Source organism: Solea solea, chromosome 1 (genome assembly GCF_958295425.1).
Source record: "Solea solea chromosome 1, fSolSol10.1, whole genome shotgun sequence".
NCBI lineage: Eukaryota > Metazoa > Chordata > Actinopteri > Pleuronectiformes > Soleidae > Solea > Solea solea.
The window spans coordinates 8,176,290-8,196,000 of NC_081134.1; the positions used below are offsets into that span (position 1 = coordinate 8,176,290).

The 19,711-nt window shown below is 39.9% G+C and overlaps 1 protein-coding gene across 4 annotated transcripts; it reads right to left on the reverse strand.

Annotated features, from left to right (window-relative positions):
* Positions 1–413: 413 nt before the first annotated feature.
* LOC131463944 (polyamine-transporting ATPase 13A3-like) lies at positions 414–19,004 on the reverse strand. Of its 4 annotated transcripts, none has more exons than XM_058636118.1 (32): positions 18,706–19,003; positions 15,660–15,726; positions 14,936–15,109; positions 14,474–14,644; positions 13,923–13,993; positions 13,736–13,819; positions 13,297–13,366; positions 13,065–13,172; positions 12,868–12,940; positions 12,623–12,754; positions 11,890–12,057; positions 11,634–11,791; positions 11,369–11,557; positions 10,841–10,902; positions 10,252–10,402; positions 9,955–10,077; positions 9,280–9,430; positions 8,991–9,111; positions 7,958–8,082; positions 7,680–7,843; positions 7,058–7,192; positions 6,810–6,889; positions 6,665–6,707; positions 6,215–6,324; positions 5,866–5,962; positions 5,329–5,401; positions 5,045–5,222; positions 4,709–4,890; positions 3,977–4,065; positions 3,812–3,892; positions 3,462–3,557; positions 414–2,418 (listed from the first exon to the last, which is right to left on the reverse strand). In XM_058636118.1, the coding sequence occupies exons 2-32, from the start codon at positions 15,708–15,710 to the stop codon at positions 2,236–2,238; spliced, it is 3,693 nt and encodes a 1,230-aa protein (XP_058492101.1). In that variant the 5' UTR covers positions 15,711–15,726; positions 18,706–19,003; the 3' UTR covers positions 414–2,235. The 4 variants fall into 4 exon arrangements, with proteins under 4 accessions (XP_058492101.1, XP_058492092.1, XP_058492109.1 ...); XM_058636109.1 differs by having other exon boundaries at positions 13,065–13,199; positions 18,706–19,002; XM_058636126.1 differs by lacking the exon at positions 3,462–3,557 and having other exon boundaries at positions 13,065–13,199; positions 18,706–19,004.
* Positions 19,005–19,711: the final 707 nt, after the last annotated feature.

The window sequence follows — 19,711 nt, forward strand, 5'->3', positions numbered from 1 at the left end:
ACATCGCAAACACAGATCGAAAAGCAGAGCGGCCCCTGCTCTATACACATCAGTGTTTACAGAAAAGATGATCTGTGCAAGTCAGGGAGATACACATGAATTCATGATGCCTCCTCATCCTCATCATGAATATTCCCAAAAAGGCTCTTCCCTGATCTGTGGGAGATTCTTTTCTTTTTGGTACAAGCGAGGACCCCCTTCCCTTATTCACAGTCCCTCCTAAATCCACCCATTCACTGGCTACAGCCCCTGATCTCCACATGAAATGATACCCCTCTTTCTCCTCCACTCTCGCGCCTTAAAGCGCCCATATGCCAGGCAGCGAGGAGGCTGGGAAAGCCCATAATTGATCAGTAAGTCCTTGCTGAAAAAGTGTGACCAGGGTCAGCCCCCCACGAAGTACGCAAGAGTGGCTTAATATACAGATTTATTGGGAGATTCAATGGGAGTTCTGCAGCGCAAACACAGCGACCCTGTAACATTCTTGTGATATTATACAAATAAAAAAATAAGTCTATTCATTTCTTCAAAAAACAACAACATTCCCTTAAAATAATGTTCTGTATTGTAATAATTGTGACATTTTGCTTTTCAAAGTTTTAGATTTTCACATTTATTTCATTCTTCATTCTTGTGAAAACTTATAAATCACACCTGTAAACGGTTACATACAAACACGGCATTAAAAAGAGGCTAATAAAAAATCGACTGTTATGAAATTGTCTCCGCAACAAACGCATCAAAGGTTAATTTCAATTAATTTGCTTGCATTAATTAATCAAAATGTCAGGTCTGATTAGATCTACAGTACCCTAGAAACTGTATAATTGAGTAAAACGGACAAAATTACTTTGAAAAAGACATTCATATTGAGTAAAATGATATTTCATAATGCATACTGTTATGGTTCATTGTGATTCTCATTGTGAACTGACACTTTCTCTGTCACTGGCGTGCACACACATACACACACACACACTTTCATTACAACTTTAAATTGGGTCACAAGTATCTGCTTCTCTCTTCCACGGGAAGAATTTTAACGTATGCAGGTAGAATGAAATGCAACAGTGAAATGCATCTGTTATAGAAATATAACAACCAGTTTCTATTCATAAAACTGTTAACTGAGTCCTTGTGTTCTGTATGGTCGTATACTGCTTCACAGCTTTTATTCACTTCACTTAGCAGCAGTTGTACATGAAAGAACTTATTTATTTGTATCTGTAGATTATTCTGCGTGTGGATGCTGGATCAGATGCTGAAAACTCACAGTGTGAAATGTACGGAGAAGATTAATACCACTCTCATGCCTGAATGCAAATGAAATGCAGCATCCACGTATGAATCTGAAAAATGTGCTCTCCATGCTATAAGCAGATACATGAGGGATTAAAGTAAATCATTCACTCATTCATTTTCTACCACTTTATCCTCGCGGGGGCTGAAGACAATCCCAGCTTACATAGGGTGAAAGGAAGAGTACACCCTGGCCGAGTAGCCGGTCGACTGCAGGGCCAACATACAAACAAAGAAAAAAACATTCACACCTATGGTCAATCTAAAGTGGTCAGTTGCATGTTTTTGACTGTGGGAGTAAGTCAGAGAAAACCCACGCACACACTGGGAGAGCATGCAAACTCCACACACTCCTTCAGTACATCAGTATTCTTAAAGGTTTGTATAAGGGTGTTAGGTTTTGATCACGAGTGTTATGTATGTGTAGATTGACTGTGGTCAGTCAGAGAAGTTATTTAGCCAATACTCTAAATAAAGCTGTACAACAATATCTTAGTGGTTTGAGAGAATTTATAACTGGAGAGGAGTTGTTTGGAATGCAGAGCAAGAAAATCCGCTTTCTTTTTTAGAGTCTGTATTGTTTCCACCGCTTTGTTAACTAATCCTCGATGGTTGCACCGTTTGTACTAACCACCTGTTGTCATACCAGCATATTCACAACACAAACATGACAGTGGTATTCATTTTCTAAACCAACTCTCTGTCAGAAAGCAAAACACTATTATGACAAGTACAAATAAAATCCAAATCAGGGAGTTTGAAGATAATTGTATGTATGAGCAGCTCACAGTGTTACAGTCAGAGACTTGTTCTTTATGAAGGTCCGTTTGTTGCCATCCACCACGTCTTTGATTTGGACTCCTGTTAACGAATGTTACCTTGCGCAGGGCTTTAGGTTCAGTCTGTGCAGTAATTTGCTAGTTGGTCACGTTGGTGTCAGAGGTCGGCGGACACGTGGCACTGTGATTCGCCGGCGTAGGTGACGGTGGACGGTGGAGGGGGCCAGTCCAAGTCGCCCTGCAGCTCCAGGGCCACCTGCATGTAACGCACCCTCGGTGGCTTGCTTCTCCGACAGAACAACCAGGAGAGGAAGGACGAGCTCCAGCGTTCATTCCCCACCTGAGAGGGCAGCGTAAAAATGAGAAAATCAAATATTTAGGAAGGCATTTATGTTATTTCTACTGAATGAATGACTGAGCCACTTCAGGATCTGATTTTCTGACCATAAAAGCAAATTAATCTAAATGTCTTTGAATTGCAGTCCACGCTTTCTTTTTGTTTAAAGCTGCAGTGTGTATCTTGTGTTGTTGAAGTTAGTATTCTGCCTCTGTTTGCTGTTTGGCCTGCGTTAGAAAGTGAAAGAATTTAAAATTATTTTTATGCTGCAATACCGATAGTGGTAGTCTGTCTTGACATAAAACTTGTGTGTTTAGCGCAGGAATTTTGTCAGGGACGCGAGATTTAAGAAATGCTCCACTGAGAAACACAGAAAGTCTTGTGGAGCCGATAAGCTTAGGGTCAGTTCACATGCAGCATCCTTTGTGTGCACGGTACTTTCTATGGAGCCCGCTGTCAGACGCATGCACAGACGACAGCAAAGCGTTCACTCATCCATTGTGATGTGTCTGTTTTTCCAGACATGTCCACAGACGAAAAATAACAACTGTTTTTTGGAATGCAGCGAGCGCTTTCAATGCGAAACAAGCAGCAAATCTGCAGTGAGGGAAATGTAGTGCAGATAATCCGTCGTCAAGTATTTCTCTTAGTTAACTGTGTTAATTTAATCAACACTAGTTAAGTCATCTCTGCAGCTCCCAGGTGTTGGTTGCTTAGTAACTATGGACAGCACGGCGCGACCCTCAAGGGTTTTCAGGCACTGTGTGTGAACAGCCGCATACTCAGTATTACGTGAACTCATTCTTGACAATCTAATATAATCTAATCCAATTCTGTGTTTTTTATTTATTAGATATGCACTTGAGTTTTAGAAGTTTTAGTTTTAGACAACTTGCTGATACATTTAAATGTGACATGTGAAAACAGATCATCAGAGGAAAAATACACAAGAGGGCAAGAGAATCAGAGCTACGAGGGAAGCGCATCACTATCTAATCATATAAAACCAGGAAAACTGAGAAAAGTATGATCAAAAGCTTCCCAACCTGAGGTGTGGTAGACGAGGGGGACTCTGTGGGTTGATTTACCCCATTATTGCCTCTGAAAACTAGCCTCCACAGGACGATGTCAAGGATGAAAATCTATGGGAGATTTCAGTAGGAACTTGAGACTCCGCTTGTGAAACATGACAGGGAGGACTGAAGATTGCGTTAAAGCCACACAAAAGCACAAAAAAAAAAAAAACTCAATGGAAAAAAAAAAAGATTTCACCGATTTCATTCATTAGGCTGAACACCAATTCAGTTAAGGGGGGGGGGGGAATCAATGCATGCAAATCACTCAGAGAGAGATCAGTCGCAGAGAGCTTGTTGTGTGTGATGTCTCTGAACTGTACCTCCAGCATGAAAGACACAGCCGCATTCACTATGACAATAACCACCAGCGTAATGCGCCAGTCGTGGGGAACACACACGATCTGAGGGGAGGCAGAGCAGCGGGATAAGCACACGCAGTTTTAAGTCATATAACGTCATGCAACACCACAATAGAATGGCCGTACCTCCAGGAAGCTGTCGATGGCAGGAACAGGATACAGCATGATGAGCAGCAGAAACGTGTACAGACCAATGCAGGAAAGTAAGAACGGCCCTTATGAAACAAACCTACCGTAGTTAGTCAAACACTCCACGGTGGTAAAACATCACACTCAAGTAAGATAGTAATGAAAATGTTTAACAACCAGATTTTAAAAGTTCATGTAATACACTCATACTGGAATTTAATGGTGAACACTCAATGGACAAAAGTGTGGATTGTGAGGCCACTATGACCCTTCACAAAATCTAAACTCTTAATCCTTGAATCCACATAAACATTTGTGCCAAATTTGAAAGGATTCTCTTGAGGTGATCTTAAGATCAGGCATTCATGAGCCAAAAGAGGTTTGTGAGGTCACGGTGACCTTGACCTCTGACCAGCAAAATCTCATCAGTTCATCCTTGACTTTGTGTGAATGTCTGAATGCTAAATTTGAGAGGATTCTCTCAAGACAATCCTGAGATATCACCTTCATGAGAACAGGATGAGCAAACAGATGAACAGATGGAGACATACAAATAAAAATTCAAGTGAAAAACAACTCTGATCACATTCACTTTTCTATCTTACAAAGAATATTCTGACTTTTTTTTTAAGAGTTTTTTTAAATGTTTTCGACAAATGTAAACTCATTCTCTGCAGACACTCATCTCTTTCCACATAGTTTCATCAGCAAAACTTAAAAATGTCTCACAGTTCTTGTAGCTTGGTTGTCTGAATGGTTTCCCCTTGGAGAAGACGATGGCCACAGCCAGGTACTGGAAAGAGGAGACATAGAAGAGGGTGGTGTTCTCGTAGTTCCTGATGTTTTTGACGTCGTGAGCAGTTGTTACATTCTGGACGTGGGAGAAACTGGATCTGGAAACATTACAGGCACTGCAGGAGAAGAGAATATATATATATATATATATATATATGGAGAGAGAGAGAGACCCTTTAGAAACCAGTAAGCAATAAAACATTTTTTACTTTTTTTTTTTTTTTTTTTTAATTAAACTTTTATCCCTACAGTTTCACATGAGTTACTCACTCTGACTGTGGCGTCCATATCTCATACCACTTCTGCTGTCTCACCAGGAGGAAAGCCAGGACTTGGAAGAAAAGGCAGGCGATGATCTGGGTCAGAACCGAGAAGAGCAGCGGGCCGGAAATCAGGCTGGACGGTGGGCGACGCCACACCAGCTCCTTCCACGCCGGGTTCAGACTCACTGAAGACGGACACAAAAAACACAAAAAACACAAAAAGCATCAGTGAGTTACTTTCCTTCAGAAGTTCTGATTATATTTGAATGTTTTAACTTTCATGCTACTCACTTGTAAAGGCAATGATGAGAATGATGGCAATGTCAATGAAGAGGAACTGGAAGTCTCCTAAGTTGCTGAGGATCTTTAAAATGTTGGAAATAAATCATTAATCATACTACATTTTTTATACGGGACCTCATTCCCAGAATGTAACCAGTGTCTGCCATCTTTGCTAACAGTTACGCTAACAGGACCAAGGGTCACTGGTGGGCACATAACAAAGAAAAGAATGAAGACATTTCTCAACTCAGGGGAAAGTGAGGTTGGGAGGCACAATTCTTTTTTTAAATACTACCCCTATTCTAGAAATACAAAGCTAAATGCAAATTGGTGACGTATTCCTTTAAGGCACAACATGTCAGATGTAGCAAAGCAGCCCCACAACATAGCGCCCTCCATGTTTCACGGCAAGTACAGTTCTTTTTTTTGCTTTATTTGTATATCCATCAATGCTGACGGCGCTGAAATTCTCCAGTCCACCAATAAATGTGTCCGTGTTTTTTTTTGAGACTCAAATGAGAGAGGTAGAATGAGCGCTGTATTTACAGAGTAGAGCAGGGTGACGCTGAGGTACTGGATGATGCTGTAGAGAGCCATGAACTTGAACACGCAGAAGGATGTTATGAGGGCAGCTCGACCCTCCCTGTGGAGGGTAAGAATATCCGTAAGGATTAGACTTAACTCAATATGGCATGTTTTGAAGTTAAGAAAGACTTTGGGGCAGTTCAGTCAACAAAAGTTAACCAGTAAAATTAATTGAGAAAAATTGAGACAAAAATGTGACTAATTTAATGCATTATTCTACAAAAGTGGTGTGATTAATTAAACATATTAATAATGAAGAAAACAGGAAGATTACAGTTTGGAATGCTGACTCAGCATTAACAGCTGTCACCTGATGAGGTTGGGGACACAGGAGATGTTTGACGTGGAGGAGGTGAACGGCGAGGCTACAGAAGCCTCCAGCTCGGACAGAGAAATCCCACTGTGAGCACTCTTCAGAGCCTGGTAGAAAGTAATTATCTTTAATCTCTTTGCATGAACAGTAAAAACTTTAAATACATTTTTTGTTGTAAATTAAATAGTCTAAGGTACAGTTGTTTTTTTAAAATCTGAGATGATCCTTTGTTATATAGTAGATCCAAAGCAAAACATCTGTGATGAGTCAATATTAATTCTAGATAGAAACATTTCTGAAACCATCATGCTCATACTTATACAGTATATTTACTATTTACTGCTTTTACTTGAATAAAGGACTGGAGAATGTTTCTCTCAGTTAAATACAAACTAAGACACATCTCTGCTTGATGTGTGTGTTTTGTCAAATCTAATCCATACTCACTCCACAGTCATTTGCACCATCACCACACATCCCAACAGTGTAGCTGGAAGGTAAACACAATGAGTGACAGTTAAAAAATAGATTCTGATGCGATAGGAAAACCACAAAGCTCAGTAACAGACTAAAACCAAAAAGACAGACTCACTCGATGCTCTGCAGGACTTCCACAAGCTGGGTCTTCTGGTCTGGAGCCATTCTGGCCAACACAGTGGCTCTCAGCACGAGCTGTAGCACCCCCATGTGGAGAGACAAGGGATTACAGCAATATCCAAAAAAAATAACATTTTAACAACTAATCTACTCAACTTCAACTCATTAAAGGGAAACACACATAGCGTCACACTGATGTGCATATGCAGACATGATGAGTGCATGCTCTGCAACGGCCTGTACCTTTTGGATGAGTTGCGGGAAGTGCTCAATGATAACAGCGAAGGTTTTACCACTTAAAGCAAAGTGATAGTTTTGTTCCTGCGGAGTGTGTTCATCGTCATAAACCTCCTCCTTCTCCAGGTCTATCTCCACACACTACAGAAGACAGGATAAGTGAGAGGTCACGTCAAAATCATGCACCGGCCAAATAATACCAATATAACAATTCTAACCTACGGTGTAACAGATTCAATCTGACAAACGTCTCTGTAGAGAGTCTCACCTTTCTGGCTCATTTTTGACAGCCGAGCCACCAAATGTGGAAATGTTTACTGACAGCATAAAACAGTTTTAACGTTTTTTTTTTTTTTTGAAACTTGTGAGCGATTCTTTGCTTTATTTTGTTTAACCATGTATCATTGTTCACCCTCTGCATTTCCCTACTACAGATTTGTTTTATTGTTGAACATTGTTTTTTTTAAATATTGAATTGTTTCTGTAAGGTGACCTTGAGTGTCATGAAATAAAATGTATTATTGTTATTATATGCAACTTCTAAGACCGATGCCATGAACAGTCTGCCTGTGAGATTTCATATACTGATTTCCTGATTAGCCAGCGGCTCTGATACTTTCTGTCTCACCTGAGTGTCCTTGGTGATTTGAGCAGGATTTTCAGTGTAATGCCACGTGATACTCCCGGGCTGGAAATCTTTAGGTGGCACAGCGTCTGCTATAATGACCCTCTCATGTGCACGGACCATGCCACAGCTTCGAGCTACTGATATGGCTGTCAGCATGTTGTCACCTAGCAGATGGTGATGATGATGCAGGGCAGAAGAAGAAAATGAGAATTGTAAAAACACTGAGGTTGTGTGATTTCTGCAACACATAAGTCGACAAACCCACTCAGCTGAGTTACCTGTGACCATCAGAGTGCGAATGTTAGCCTGTCGCAATTCACGCAAAACCCCGGCCGTCTCCTCCTTGATTTTGTTCTGCATGATGATCAAACCGAGGAATTCCATGTTGGTTTCTATCAGGTCCCTAAGACAACATGTAAACACCAGGCAACACTTTACATTATAGTCGAGTTAGTCCATGGTAATAGTATGATATTATTATGGTGACACGATGTTTGCTCTGGTGCTTCATATTAAAATTGATAATTACCATGTTATAAAGTTGACTTTCATCTTCTCTATGCCCAACATATTTCCCATTGTTATTACTGAGATATTACTACGTGATTACAATAGAAATAAGATGTATTACCATAAAATGACTCTTACAAAGTACGTTATAGTATAATAACAATATTCATTTATCTATGACTGATATACCAAGGCATTTTGTAAATCCAGATGTCAAGGAATGAACAAAGGTGACAGAAAATGAATGACATAACTTTCATGTCACTATTACACATCACAAATATGGGCTGCCTTCCTGTAAACCTTCCTTATCCACTTCTACTTCAGTTAATGATTGCCATGTCCACCAAACTGAGGGCAAACAAACAATCAGACACAGACAGGAATGTTTTGATTTTAAGTAAGCCACCTCATTCTAATCAATACTTGGCTGAGTTTATGGACTGGAGAATATTATTTGGTGGCAATGTTAATGTGAATGTTGAGGCTCTGTGGATTTACTGTTTTCAGCATCTTTTGTTGGTGTGGGAGCAACGACACAAAACAAGCAAATAGTTTTAGTTTAATTGTGAGCTTCCAGGCATCAAACCTTAATATTTGCTCTTTGTTTTAAATAACTTGACCATTTTCTAAGCGAACATTTTGTCATTTCACCTTATCTTTGCCTGGCTATCACTGAAACTGTCTATCACACACACTACAACACTCCTTAAACAAAAAAAAAAGTATTTGAGGTTGAGGCGTTGAATTGTCATTAGCCACGTGTACTAAGGACAGTGTTATCTGTGAACGCAAACGTACCTGCTGAGGCTCTGAACTTTGTGCCAGGAGAGTTTGGACTCCAGCTGACGATGTGCCAGGGCAATAACACGGAAACCCTGCCTGGTGTAGATCTCCAGAGTCTCTGTGAAACTCTGTGGGACTGATTGATGAAAAGAACAATGACGAATGAGTGCACGAGAGGCTGTACATAAAGACACCCAAACATAATTGGTTATATATTTACGTCAATTATTTTCTGCGTCTTTATGGAGAGGACACACTGAAGAAAGAAACTGCTGTCCCAGACTTCAGCGTGCAAGTGTCAGACCTGTTTGCTGTTTGCAGAGGCTGGCCACAATCTCTGGAGCTCCTTTCAAGTAAGCGTCCATGTGTTTTTCTGCCAACTTCCTCACAACAACGCTCATCCTCTGCAGTGTTGAGGAGAAGGGGAACTGACGCACAATGCCAATCTCAAAGGGCTGAGGAGCAAAGACACATGTTGTGACCGTCAGAGTGTGGAATCAGGAATCTGAGACTCCCTACTGTTCGTTACAAGAAGAAATCTATAATTAAGAAGGGACTGAAAAACATACGCTTATCCACCTAGACAACAAAACACAATTCAGCCAAAATATGCTGTACGTAGAAACTAAAGTTAAAAGGGCATGGAAGTTACTACAGACTCAGCCAAACATTAATGAATTATTTGGTTTATCTGGCTTCTTTTACAAGCTTTTCTTTGACAACCTGTTCAAAAGTAACACATTCCTGTCTATGTCTGGACATTTACCGTAATTGTGACAGATAATAATAGAAAATCATTAACCGGAGTAGAAGTGGATGAAGAAGGTTTACAAAGGAAAGCGAATTAGAACGTCAACAACATTTTGATGTCTGTTATTTCCACACGTCTGATATTTCACACAGCTCCTGAAAAAGTATGTCTTTATAGCCATTAACAAATACCCTGACTAAAGGATAATGACACGGAGAGTCACTGTACCATGTTCTGAGCAGAGGGATTGCTCTGATCGGCTTCAGGGATGACGTGCTTTGGAGGTCGCACGACTGTGGGCATTATGGGATTGTGGAGCGCTGTCTCCTCCTCTATGGGCTCTTCTAGGACCTTAACAAAGATCAGATCATAAAATAGTCATTCAATATGTCACATGGCAGCTTCCTCTTATAAAGTATGCTGGAATATCTATGATACTAGATTGTGGTCTTGCTCTGCCAAGGCAATTAGTGGGGTGTTGCATGATTAATGTACAAACTCCATGCTGGGAGTAAACACACTTACCCAGCCTGTGGCATTAAACATCTTCAGGTCTAAAGGATCTCCGCAGAGTTCGCCCTCTATCTTGGTCAGTGAGTGGCAGGTTGCCATGCAGGCCACAAATCTAGAGTTCACCAGGCTCTCCTTGGCTGCTTCCGACTCTGGAGGAGAAAAACTGGGATAGAGAGGAAGGGTCTGACGCAGCAGGTGAAAGTCACACAAGCGCACTTAACAATGCACTACAAAAATCATATTTTCCTGACAACTGAAGGTAAAAGTTGTACTTCCCGATTCCACAGGTTATGTAACACATTTATGTCTCGGTACATTCGTGCAGATATGTGCATGCAAGTATGTATAAGTTTTTCTCTTGAATTTGTCTAATAACAATAGAAAAACAACACCAGACATGTTTATATTGTTCCCCTATAAGCCTTGCTTTGAGTCTTTATTCTCATGAAAAAAAAAACACTTAGATTCGATAGATTCGTTTGATTTTTAAAAATCAAACAAGATGCTTTTCTACAATATTGTTACTACCATTGTCATATGTCTCCATCGGTTTCAATGTTACTCTAATGTAGATGTTTTTGAATTAGACGGAAACCCAAACCTGCAGTCTTCAGCTCTGTGAATCCCCCACAGGTCCAAACCATCCTCAGTCAAAGTACCAGTCTAAAAGAAAAACAAATACAGATCTGGCTATAACAATGTTTAGGAAGCTACAACGCACATTTTGAGAGTCTTGAGGTACCACAAATGTTCACATTTTACAGGCTGGGAAAAGTATATTTGTGGTATGTGTACTTCAAACATTTCCAACAATCCACAATAACCCTCATTGATTAATCTGCTACATATCCAAACTCTTATTGCTCTAATAAAATATATCTTCCTGTTCAGTGGCCACAACGGCACTGCCTCATTATGGTTTTGAAGCATATTAAACCATGAAGTCAGACTAACTTCTTATAACAGGAAGTGAATGCTTCATAACACATTTTTATGCATTCAGAGGCAAGAGATTATTCAGTGCAAGTGAAGTTCCCACACTTCATCCTAAAGTACAGAGCTAGAAATTAAACAGTGGAATCTATATTTGGTGAATTATTAACATGAAAACCACTGAATTTTAATATACCTTGTCAAAGCAAACCAGGTTAAGTTGACCACAAATGTTGATCCTCTGGGGGCTGATGCAAAAGATGCCGACTCGCTTCAGACGCCTCTGCGCGTACACAATCCCAGCCGTCATGGCTGCTGGTAAGGCCGGCGGCACAGTGATGGTGATGATGTCCAGAGACTCAATGATGATCGTTCTCGCCGGAACCTGGAATCCAGAAACAGCCGTCGTTAACGGACATGTAGCACGTGCAGACATGCCTTTTAAAGAAGTCATACCGTACCTGATTCATCACACTGAGGACGACGGTGTAGATGAAGCCGATCCCTGCCACTCCCACCAGACACAGCAGGAACCGGTACGCGTCACGGTACAGCTTGAAGTCCGTGGGTTTAGGGTAGAGGATGGAGCGCACCAGCTGGCCTTTCTCTGTGCGGAAGCCTGTAGGATAAATCGTATTTGATCACTTTAATGGAATCACTTGTAGAGGCCAAACATTTATCACCAGGGCATCAAGATGTTCACTCTCTCTCTCTCACCTGTTCTGACCACAACCGCCTTCACCAGTTCACCAGTGTAGAAGCGGGTCTGGATAACATGGGTGCCACAGAAGAGAGTGTGTCTCTTGTGCTCCTCCATGTCGTAGCTCCTGGCTGAATCCTCACCTGAGCTGGGCAGACTGGTCTTGGTTACTGGCACACTCTCTCCTGAGGATGAAGGGAGAATCAACAGACATCCATTAAAAACCCACATCACTTACTGAACAACAGCTCTGTGAACACACACTGATAAACCGTGACATCATGGCATAGGATTAAAAAAAATCATTTGGCTGAATTACTCTTCATCTTATATAAAAATAAAACTCATTCAGTTTTCCTAGCCTTACAACAAGCCTTTTATATGTACTCTAGGTCAATAAAGAAAAACAGCACGGCCTGCATTAACTTGATGCATAAAACAACAAAGAAGACAGGTGAAGGCCACTGTAGTTTCCTGATGTGCTTAATGGCATGCTGGACCTTTGGAAATGTAATAGTCAAATGAGGAGACAAAGCCAGTTACGGCAACTTCTGCACCTTTAAAACTCAAACCTGAGCAAATCTTGAATATATTTTGGAACCTTTAAACCCAGACTGGACAGACTAATCTGCTCAAAAGGTGATAAAAGACTTTACTGATATGGGAAAACTCTTTTTCAGCTATCTTAAAAACAGAAATAAGACCACAGGTGACCTTTAGAGGAGTCAGCAACTATTTGGAAAACACTACCTGTCAGCATGCTCTCGTTCACAATGCAGGTTCCATGGATGAGCACGGCGTCACAGGGCATAATCATGCCATTTGTTGGAATGACGACGACATCACCAGGCACAAGATCTGTCGACATGGCCTCCAAAATATCTACACATAATAACACGAAAGAGCAGAGTGATAACCTGCTTTACAGCATTAACACAGGCAGCCATGAATAAGTGAATGGCACTCACAGCTTTCACCAACTTTCACTAACTTACCTTTATTTTCTTTGCACAGTGTAACGCGGACCACACTGTGTGCTGCCACCATGTCACGGAGCATCACATATTGCTGAAATGAGCGAGGCACTGTGTTAGACTTACACACAACTTAAAGTGTTCCTTTAAAACTTGATTCTTTAAAAGGGATTTAACAGAAACCTTGTCTTTTGCGCTTGTGTCTATGTGTTACTCACCTTTTTGATGGTATACAGTGAGGTAGCTATTGAAATAGCAGACATGAAAACAATGGCTGTGGCATAATAATAGTAGTCCTCAAAGCTCCACAGAATAACACTAAAGACCTGGAAGATGTAGAAAGGATTCAAGACCTGATGTGGGAAAAGAAAGAAACACAGGCCCGAGAGTATTTATCTTATTATCATGTTATTGTTGCACTAATAGAAATGGTGTCAGACTCTAACTCACCTCTTTTATGAGGAGTTTGAACAAGGAGGGAACTCTTACAGCGATCTCATTCTCCCCAAAAAACAACCTCCTGTAAAAAATAAAAAGTAACACGTATGTGGGTATAAATAAAACATATTAAGCCATTACCAGACATAAACTCTGTAACATATCTAGAACCAATTCTCCGAACATGTTCCTATTGCCTTTCATTTCAAATTAACTCTGGTAGGCAGGAGGCAGAATACTCTCCCACTCTCTCATTGGGAATTATCCAGAGATTTTCCAGACTTGACTTGAAATCTAGCACACAGGAAAATGACCAGACTTCAGTGTATGTCTGAACGCAGCTTAAATGTGGATTCATTACACTAAGCAACATAACATAAGATTGTATGACCTCACATCTTCTCCACACTGTGTGACACAAAGCGTGTGACAGTGTGTGTGTGTCGCGTACCTGTAGTCCTGCTCTCTTTCACAAAGTCCAGAGCTGTGGTCAGAGTAGATGCCTGCACAACTCACTTTCACATCCTCCAAGCCTCTAGAAAAGTCACACACATTCATGTCTACTGTAGTTGTGGTCTCAATTTGATCAATAAATGACAGTGGTAACAGTAAGAGTGTTTTTACAGAGGGACTCATACTTATACGTCTCAAAGGCCTGTGCCTCGTCATTCCAATAGTAAGTAGAGCTGTGGTGGCTGAAGTAGTGAATCTGAGGAGGGGGATGAGAAAGGGAGGAGGGGGTAAGATGAAAAGTGGCATTGGCTAAAATATTAAATGTAGGTCCAAAAACATTTTTTCTTAACGTATAATACTATTTTGCGTAATGCAGTCAGCTAAAATGACTTTAAGAAATAAATTCTGTGTGTGTGTGCTTTGCTTTGTTATTAGTAACTAGTGAGATTAAAATGCTGATTTTCTCGATGGTCTTTGGTGTCTAACGATAAGATAAAGTCACAGACACATATTCTTTTTTTTTTGTTTGTTTAAAAAAACAGACACATATTCTTAAGATATTATAGAATTAAGCAGATGTAGATTTATGAAGTTATAAGACCTTTTGTTAAGTGGATTAAACTTGTTTTTCCTTCTGTCCCTGTTGGTGTCCGGGGTGCCAGACTGAGAGACTGAAACAGCTGCCTCCTTAAAGGTCCCTTTAACATACGGCAAACACAGTTCCACTCTGAGGTACCTGAGCCGGCAGGTTTTGAGAAAACATCCCATGATGCTCTGGTGCAGCACCGATGCTGTGGTCTCCATTGGGCAGCTGAGCTGTGGGCTGCAGATCCAAACTCTCGAAGGGCTTCTTCCCTGGAGCCAGCATCACATGGACTTTAGCTCGAAACCACTGCTTGAACTCATTCTGTGATTAAAACACAAAGAATTTCAGTCTTTCTCATTTGTAGTGTTTACAGAGTGTGTGCGTGTGTGTGTGTGCACCAACCAAAGTTATAATCAGTAGTGTGGCTGATTTATGTATAGTGTTGTGCACAAGTGTGAACTCATTAGTCTGTGTAAAGGGACAACAGATGAGCTACATGAAATCGAATGTGTGTATTATGAGTAGATGAATTCAGTTTCCTTGTATTAAAGGATTGTTCATTCAGTAAATCAACTCAAGTGTGTGTGGAGGGAAAAAAGAGAAAGTAAGTACTGTGGTCCTGAGCAGCAGTGTGTGTGCATCCCTCAGCGAGGTGTGTGTGCATGTGCCCTTAACACCCCACTCAGGCAGCCAATAGAGCAGCAGCAGGAGGAGACCACCAGAGGAAACAGCACCTACGCCCACCAGGATCATCTTCCACATGCAGGGCCGGTACCCCCACACCTCCTGCTCAAGGAAACACTGACGTAAAGAGACTGACAGGTGGGACAAACAGACTGATGTAAAGGCAGAAGGTATCATAAAAGCAGTAAACAGTAAACACACAGCGTGTATCATCTTACAATGGCAACATTCTTGCCCAGAGTAATTCAGAATAAATGTTAGGGACGATTTTCAGCTTTGGTGAGTGTTAAAAGCAGAAAGAGAGCGTCTATACAGTAGACTTGATTTAAATTAAACGGATGTCTTCAAGCTCATTTTGAAGAGGAAACTTTTCATCCGTAATTACATGTTTTAGTCTAAATTTCAATGGAATTTTTATAATTAGAAAATAAGACAAATATAAGTCTAACTTCTTTTTAAAGCTGTCAAATATAGTGCTGACATAATTACAGTGATTCATCTAGTGGTGGGGCCACACGGTGGTGTAGTGGTATATAGTCATGGTATACATGAAACTGACAAGTATCTAGTATCTACAAATGTAATGTTTTTAAGAACGTTTTGCACAATGTATTGTTCAACATTATATACAATGACTGAAACAAACATATACCATCTCATCCTCCAGGCCCTTGTTTATTATCTTCGCCTCTCTGGTCTTCATTACGTCACAAGTGCAGCTACAGAAAAAACAAAACAAAGACAGAACACCTTTTTGACTGCGTTTCAGAACAGATGTTTTGATTAATTAATTTAAATCACAGAAGACGTCACCAAATAACCTGAATAAGCATTCAAGGTGTGAACATAAACAGGTTCTCTCCCTCATCATCATATTTTGTGCCTCACAATAACTGTTAATATGAGAATTAACACGGCTCATTGCAACTTGATTCCAGTTTTTAAAATCTGCACACCTGCTGCATCAGATTAACTCCTTTGGTGTCTCAAAACCCATCATGTGTACTGTATATTTATCATACATCAAGAGTAGAGCTGCAACTAACCATTATTTTCATAATCGATTAATCTGTCGATTATTTTCTCGATTAATCACGTAATCGTTTGGTCCATAAGATGTCAGAAAACGTTAAAACATGATGATCAGTGTTTGTCAGACCTGGAAATAACGAGGTTCTCAAATGTCTTGTTTTGTCTAGAAACCAAAATGAGTCCGTTATTAATGATTTCTTTGTAATGTGGAGAAGCTGGAACAATCAGACGTGTCATCACGTGTCATCAAAAAGGCCAAAAATGATAATTACTTATGACCGTGTACTTGGCAATGAATTTATGTTAATGCCATCAGGAAGACATCATGTACAACGTCCCAGGAAGAGAAACTGATAATCCAAGTCATTTGTTCCTTCTGCTGTCACAGGTTGTGGTTAAGAGTTTTGTGCAATACACATATGAGCTTTATTTATTGAACTTATTCATGTATTTATGCATGAATATTTAGGTACTAATCACTATCCTTTTAGCCTAGGCAGTTTTTAATCCCCTTCTTTCATTTTTAACCTTGTTTTTAGTCCAGTTCAGCTCTACACTGTTGCACCTTGCATTGTGTTTTTAATATAGTGCTTAGTACATTCTTCCTTACATGCCATGAAGAGTTTCCTCATGCACTCATGCATGAAACTGAATTGCCCGAAAGGGATAAATAAAGTTATCTGTGTGTGTATATCAAGTTCTTCACTGAACGGACAACTTTACGTCATTCAAATAAGAACTTTCCCTCGACTGTGGTGTCACTGGATACAACAAAACATGCCCAGACATGTCTGACCTGGCAACCACTAACCTGTCGCTTTGATCCGCATTAAACCGACTTTACTAATATCAAGTGAGGAAATGCATTATATAAGAGCCAATTGGTGAGGCATGTTGTTGAGGTGTTGAAGATATGTAAACCTTTGCACTATGTGTGCACACACACGCTCCACAACAGTCACACCCACAGTAGTTCATGTTTGACTAATGTTTGACAGTCTAGACCTCTGTGTACGACGTATCACCCATATCAAGTCCGGAAAGAACAAATTTTAACTTTTCTTAACACGCTTTAGTGAGTTGGGAAATAGTGTGGCAAATTCCTAACACGTACAATAACAAAACTTGTTTTCAGAATAATTGTTCCTTTATGAAGAGAAACAACTCAAATAGCAGCTGCCAATGTGCCTCAAAAAGTATCAGAAGTTCTGTTTATCAATGTTAACTGCAATCCAGAATGTTATCAGTTTCAACTGCACGTTCTGTTCAACGTGCTCACATTTGTGCTGTGCCCTCTTTTGAAAAAGGGTTTATTCATTATGACCCAGCATTTTATTTCATTATTTATTATCTTTTTACTTTATTCTCTGCTGCAATTTGCAGTGATAGTTTTTGTCTCATAACTTTAAATACAAATTTTAAGAAGGGGCCACATGATTTTAGGAAAACATGCTACATTGTTGTTGAAAATTCCAATGACGATATGACTTGTGGTAAATAAGCAAATACTTAAGTATACAATGATTTCTGTCTGCATTGGGTTTGCTACTCAACAAGTCAACAGTGCAACATTAAATACATTGTTTTCCTTATTCCATATCTTGATGCCATGTTCTCCTACTCTAAACAAAATATTCCTCACAACCTGTATTGTCGAAAAGTTATGTTAAATAAATGTAAACACAAATTTCCAACTACAATGCCTCTCAAACACTTCATAAAAGGAAGCATTTTGCAAATCTGAGGTAAAACATTTACAGCAGTTAATCAATTACTAAGTTATTTTGATAGTCAAGTTTGAGTTTTTCATGATTTTTCAGCTTCTTAAATGTGAATACTTTATGGCTTCTTTGCTCCATATGACAACAAAATCATTTTGGTTTGTGGACAAAACAAGACATTTAAAAAAATCATCATTTCCCAGTTTGGTAAAAGAAATGATCAACATCAACATTTTTCAGCGCTTCCTAATATTTTACAGACCAAACAAGTACTTGAATAATCCACAGATTAAATTGATTATGAAAATAATGGTTAGTTGCAGCTCTAGGTAAATCTCAAGGTGTGTTTGCACACTTTGAATACAAATATTGTTATATTGAAAGTAAAGTATATTGTGATAGATGTTGTTGAATTACTGCTCAGGTCAGAATAAAAAAACAAGAACAAAAAAAAATGTATCTACCTTTATGATGAACTCTTGGCCAAACAAAACAATCACAATGAACAACATACATACTGTATATAAGCTGTATTTACGATAATAGTAAGATAATGACATTGTCGATATGTTGTGCAGCTCTAGTACTTAAAGTGTATATTCATTGCACTAAATTTAGGTTAATAGACAACATTAGCAGAGAGAAAAGTACAATAGCATGAGAAAAGTTACAGGACGACAAAAATACTTTCTTAAACTTTGCTCAACGACAAAACTTCAACACAAACTGTAGAAAAATAGTTTGAGTCCCGAGCAACCAAACGGTGAGTGTGAACCTGCAGTCACAAACTCTCTGTTTGTACTTTTGCAAACACGAGTCAAAGTCCTATCATAGTTTTGACTCTTGTAGCCTGAGACGGAGCGAGCGCCTTTAACTTCACCACACTGAATAAACTCCACATCGTGTAAATAATGCTGTAATAATCCGTGCGTCGTGACCACTCACCAAAGCCTCCTCTCCTGCGTGTGTGTGTGTCTCTGTGTGTGTGTGTGTGTCAGTGAGTCAGCATGCTCACACACTGCACTGATGTTGCTCTGCTCGGATGAACCTCAGCAGCCGTTAACTCTTAGCGATATGACGACGTGTGAGTGAGAGGAAACGCGCCGACAGATCCACGCTGCGCCGTGGACCGACCGTCCCAAACCGGTCCGCTCAGGAGGAAGTGGGGAAAACAGGATGTGAGGTCATTTGAGGACAACGCGCGGTTTTTAGGCCGAATCTCTGCGAGTTTCAACAAACCGGAGATGTGCAGTGACGTGTGTGTGTGAGTGAGTGAGAGAGAAGTGAGTCTGTGGTTTAAATCTGCACTTTTACTCTAATCACATCATGTATGTCCACACCAGTGTTGTTATGTAACTGAACTTAAGTACACAATTCACGTATCTGTACTTTCTGTTTCTAGCTACTTTTACTCCACTACATTTCCTCCAACTATCTTTGTTACTACCAAATAAAATCACCAGAAGAGTTGGTATTATGGTCTGTATTTATACAGAGCTTTTCTAGTCTTGAAAACATGGCGTTAGGTGTCTTGCTCAAGGACATAATAGACTAGCAGAGCTAGGAATTGAACCCACAACCTTCCAGAAGCCAGTTGAAAGACAACTCACCCTATCACTGAGCTACCATGGCCCAATCCTAACGTAACATAAGCACATTTTATATCAGAAAATAACTTTTGATCCTTAAGTACAGTAAATGTCATATACTTTATACAAGACTGGTTCACACTAGTGTAACTGCAGGTCACTGTCTGAAAGGAGTTCAAGTATTATTGAAATGTGCATGTATTTTTATTCAAATCAATATTTGGTGTGACCACCCAAATATTAACAGCACACTTTCACAAAATCAGGGCCATATTGCCAACATGGAAACAAGGCCAAGCGACTGGACCTTGTAAAAAAAACAAAAAAAAAACATAAGAACTGGGGTGCAGAAAGATTGAAGC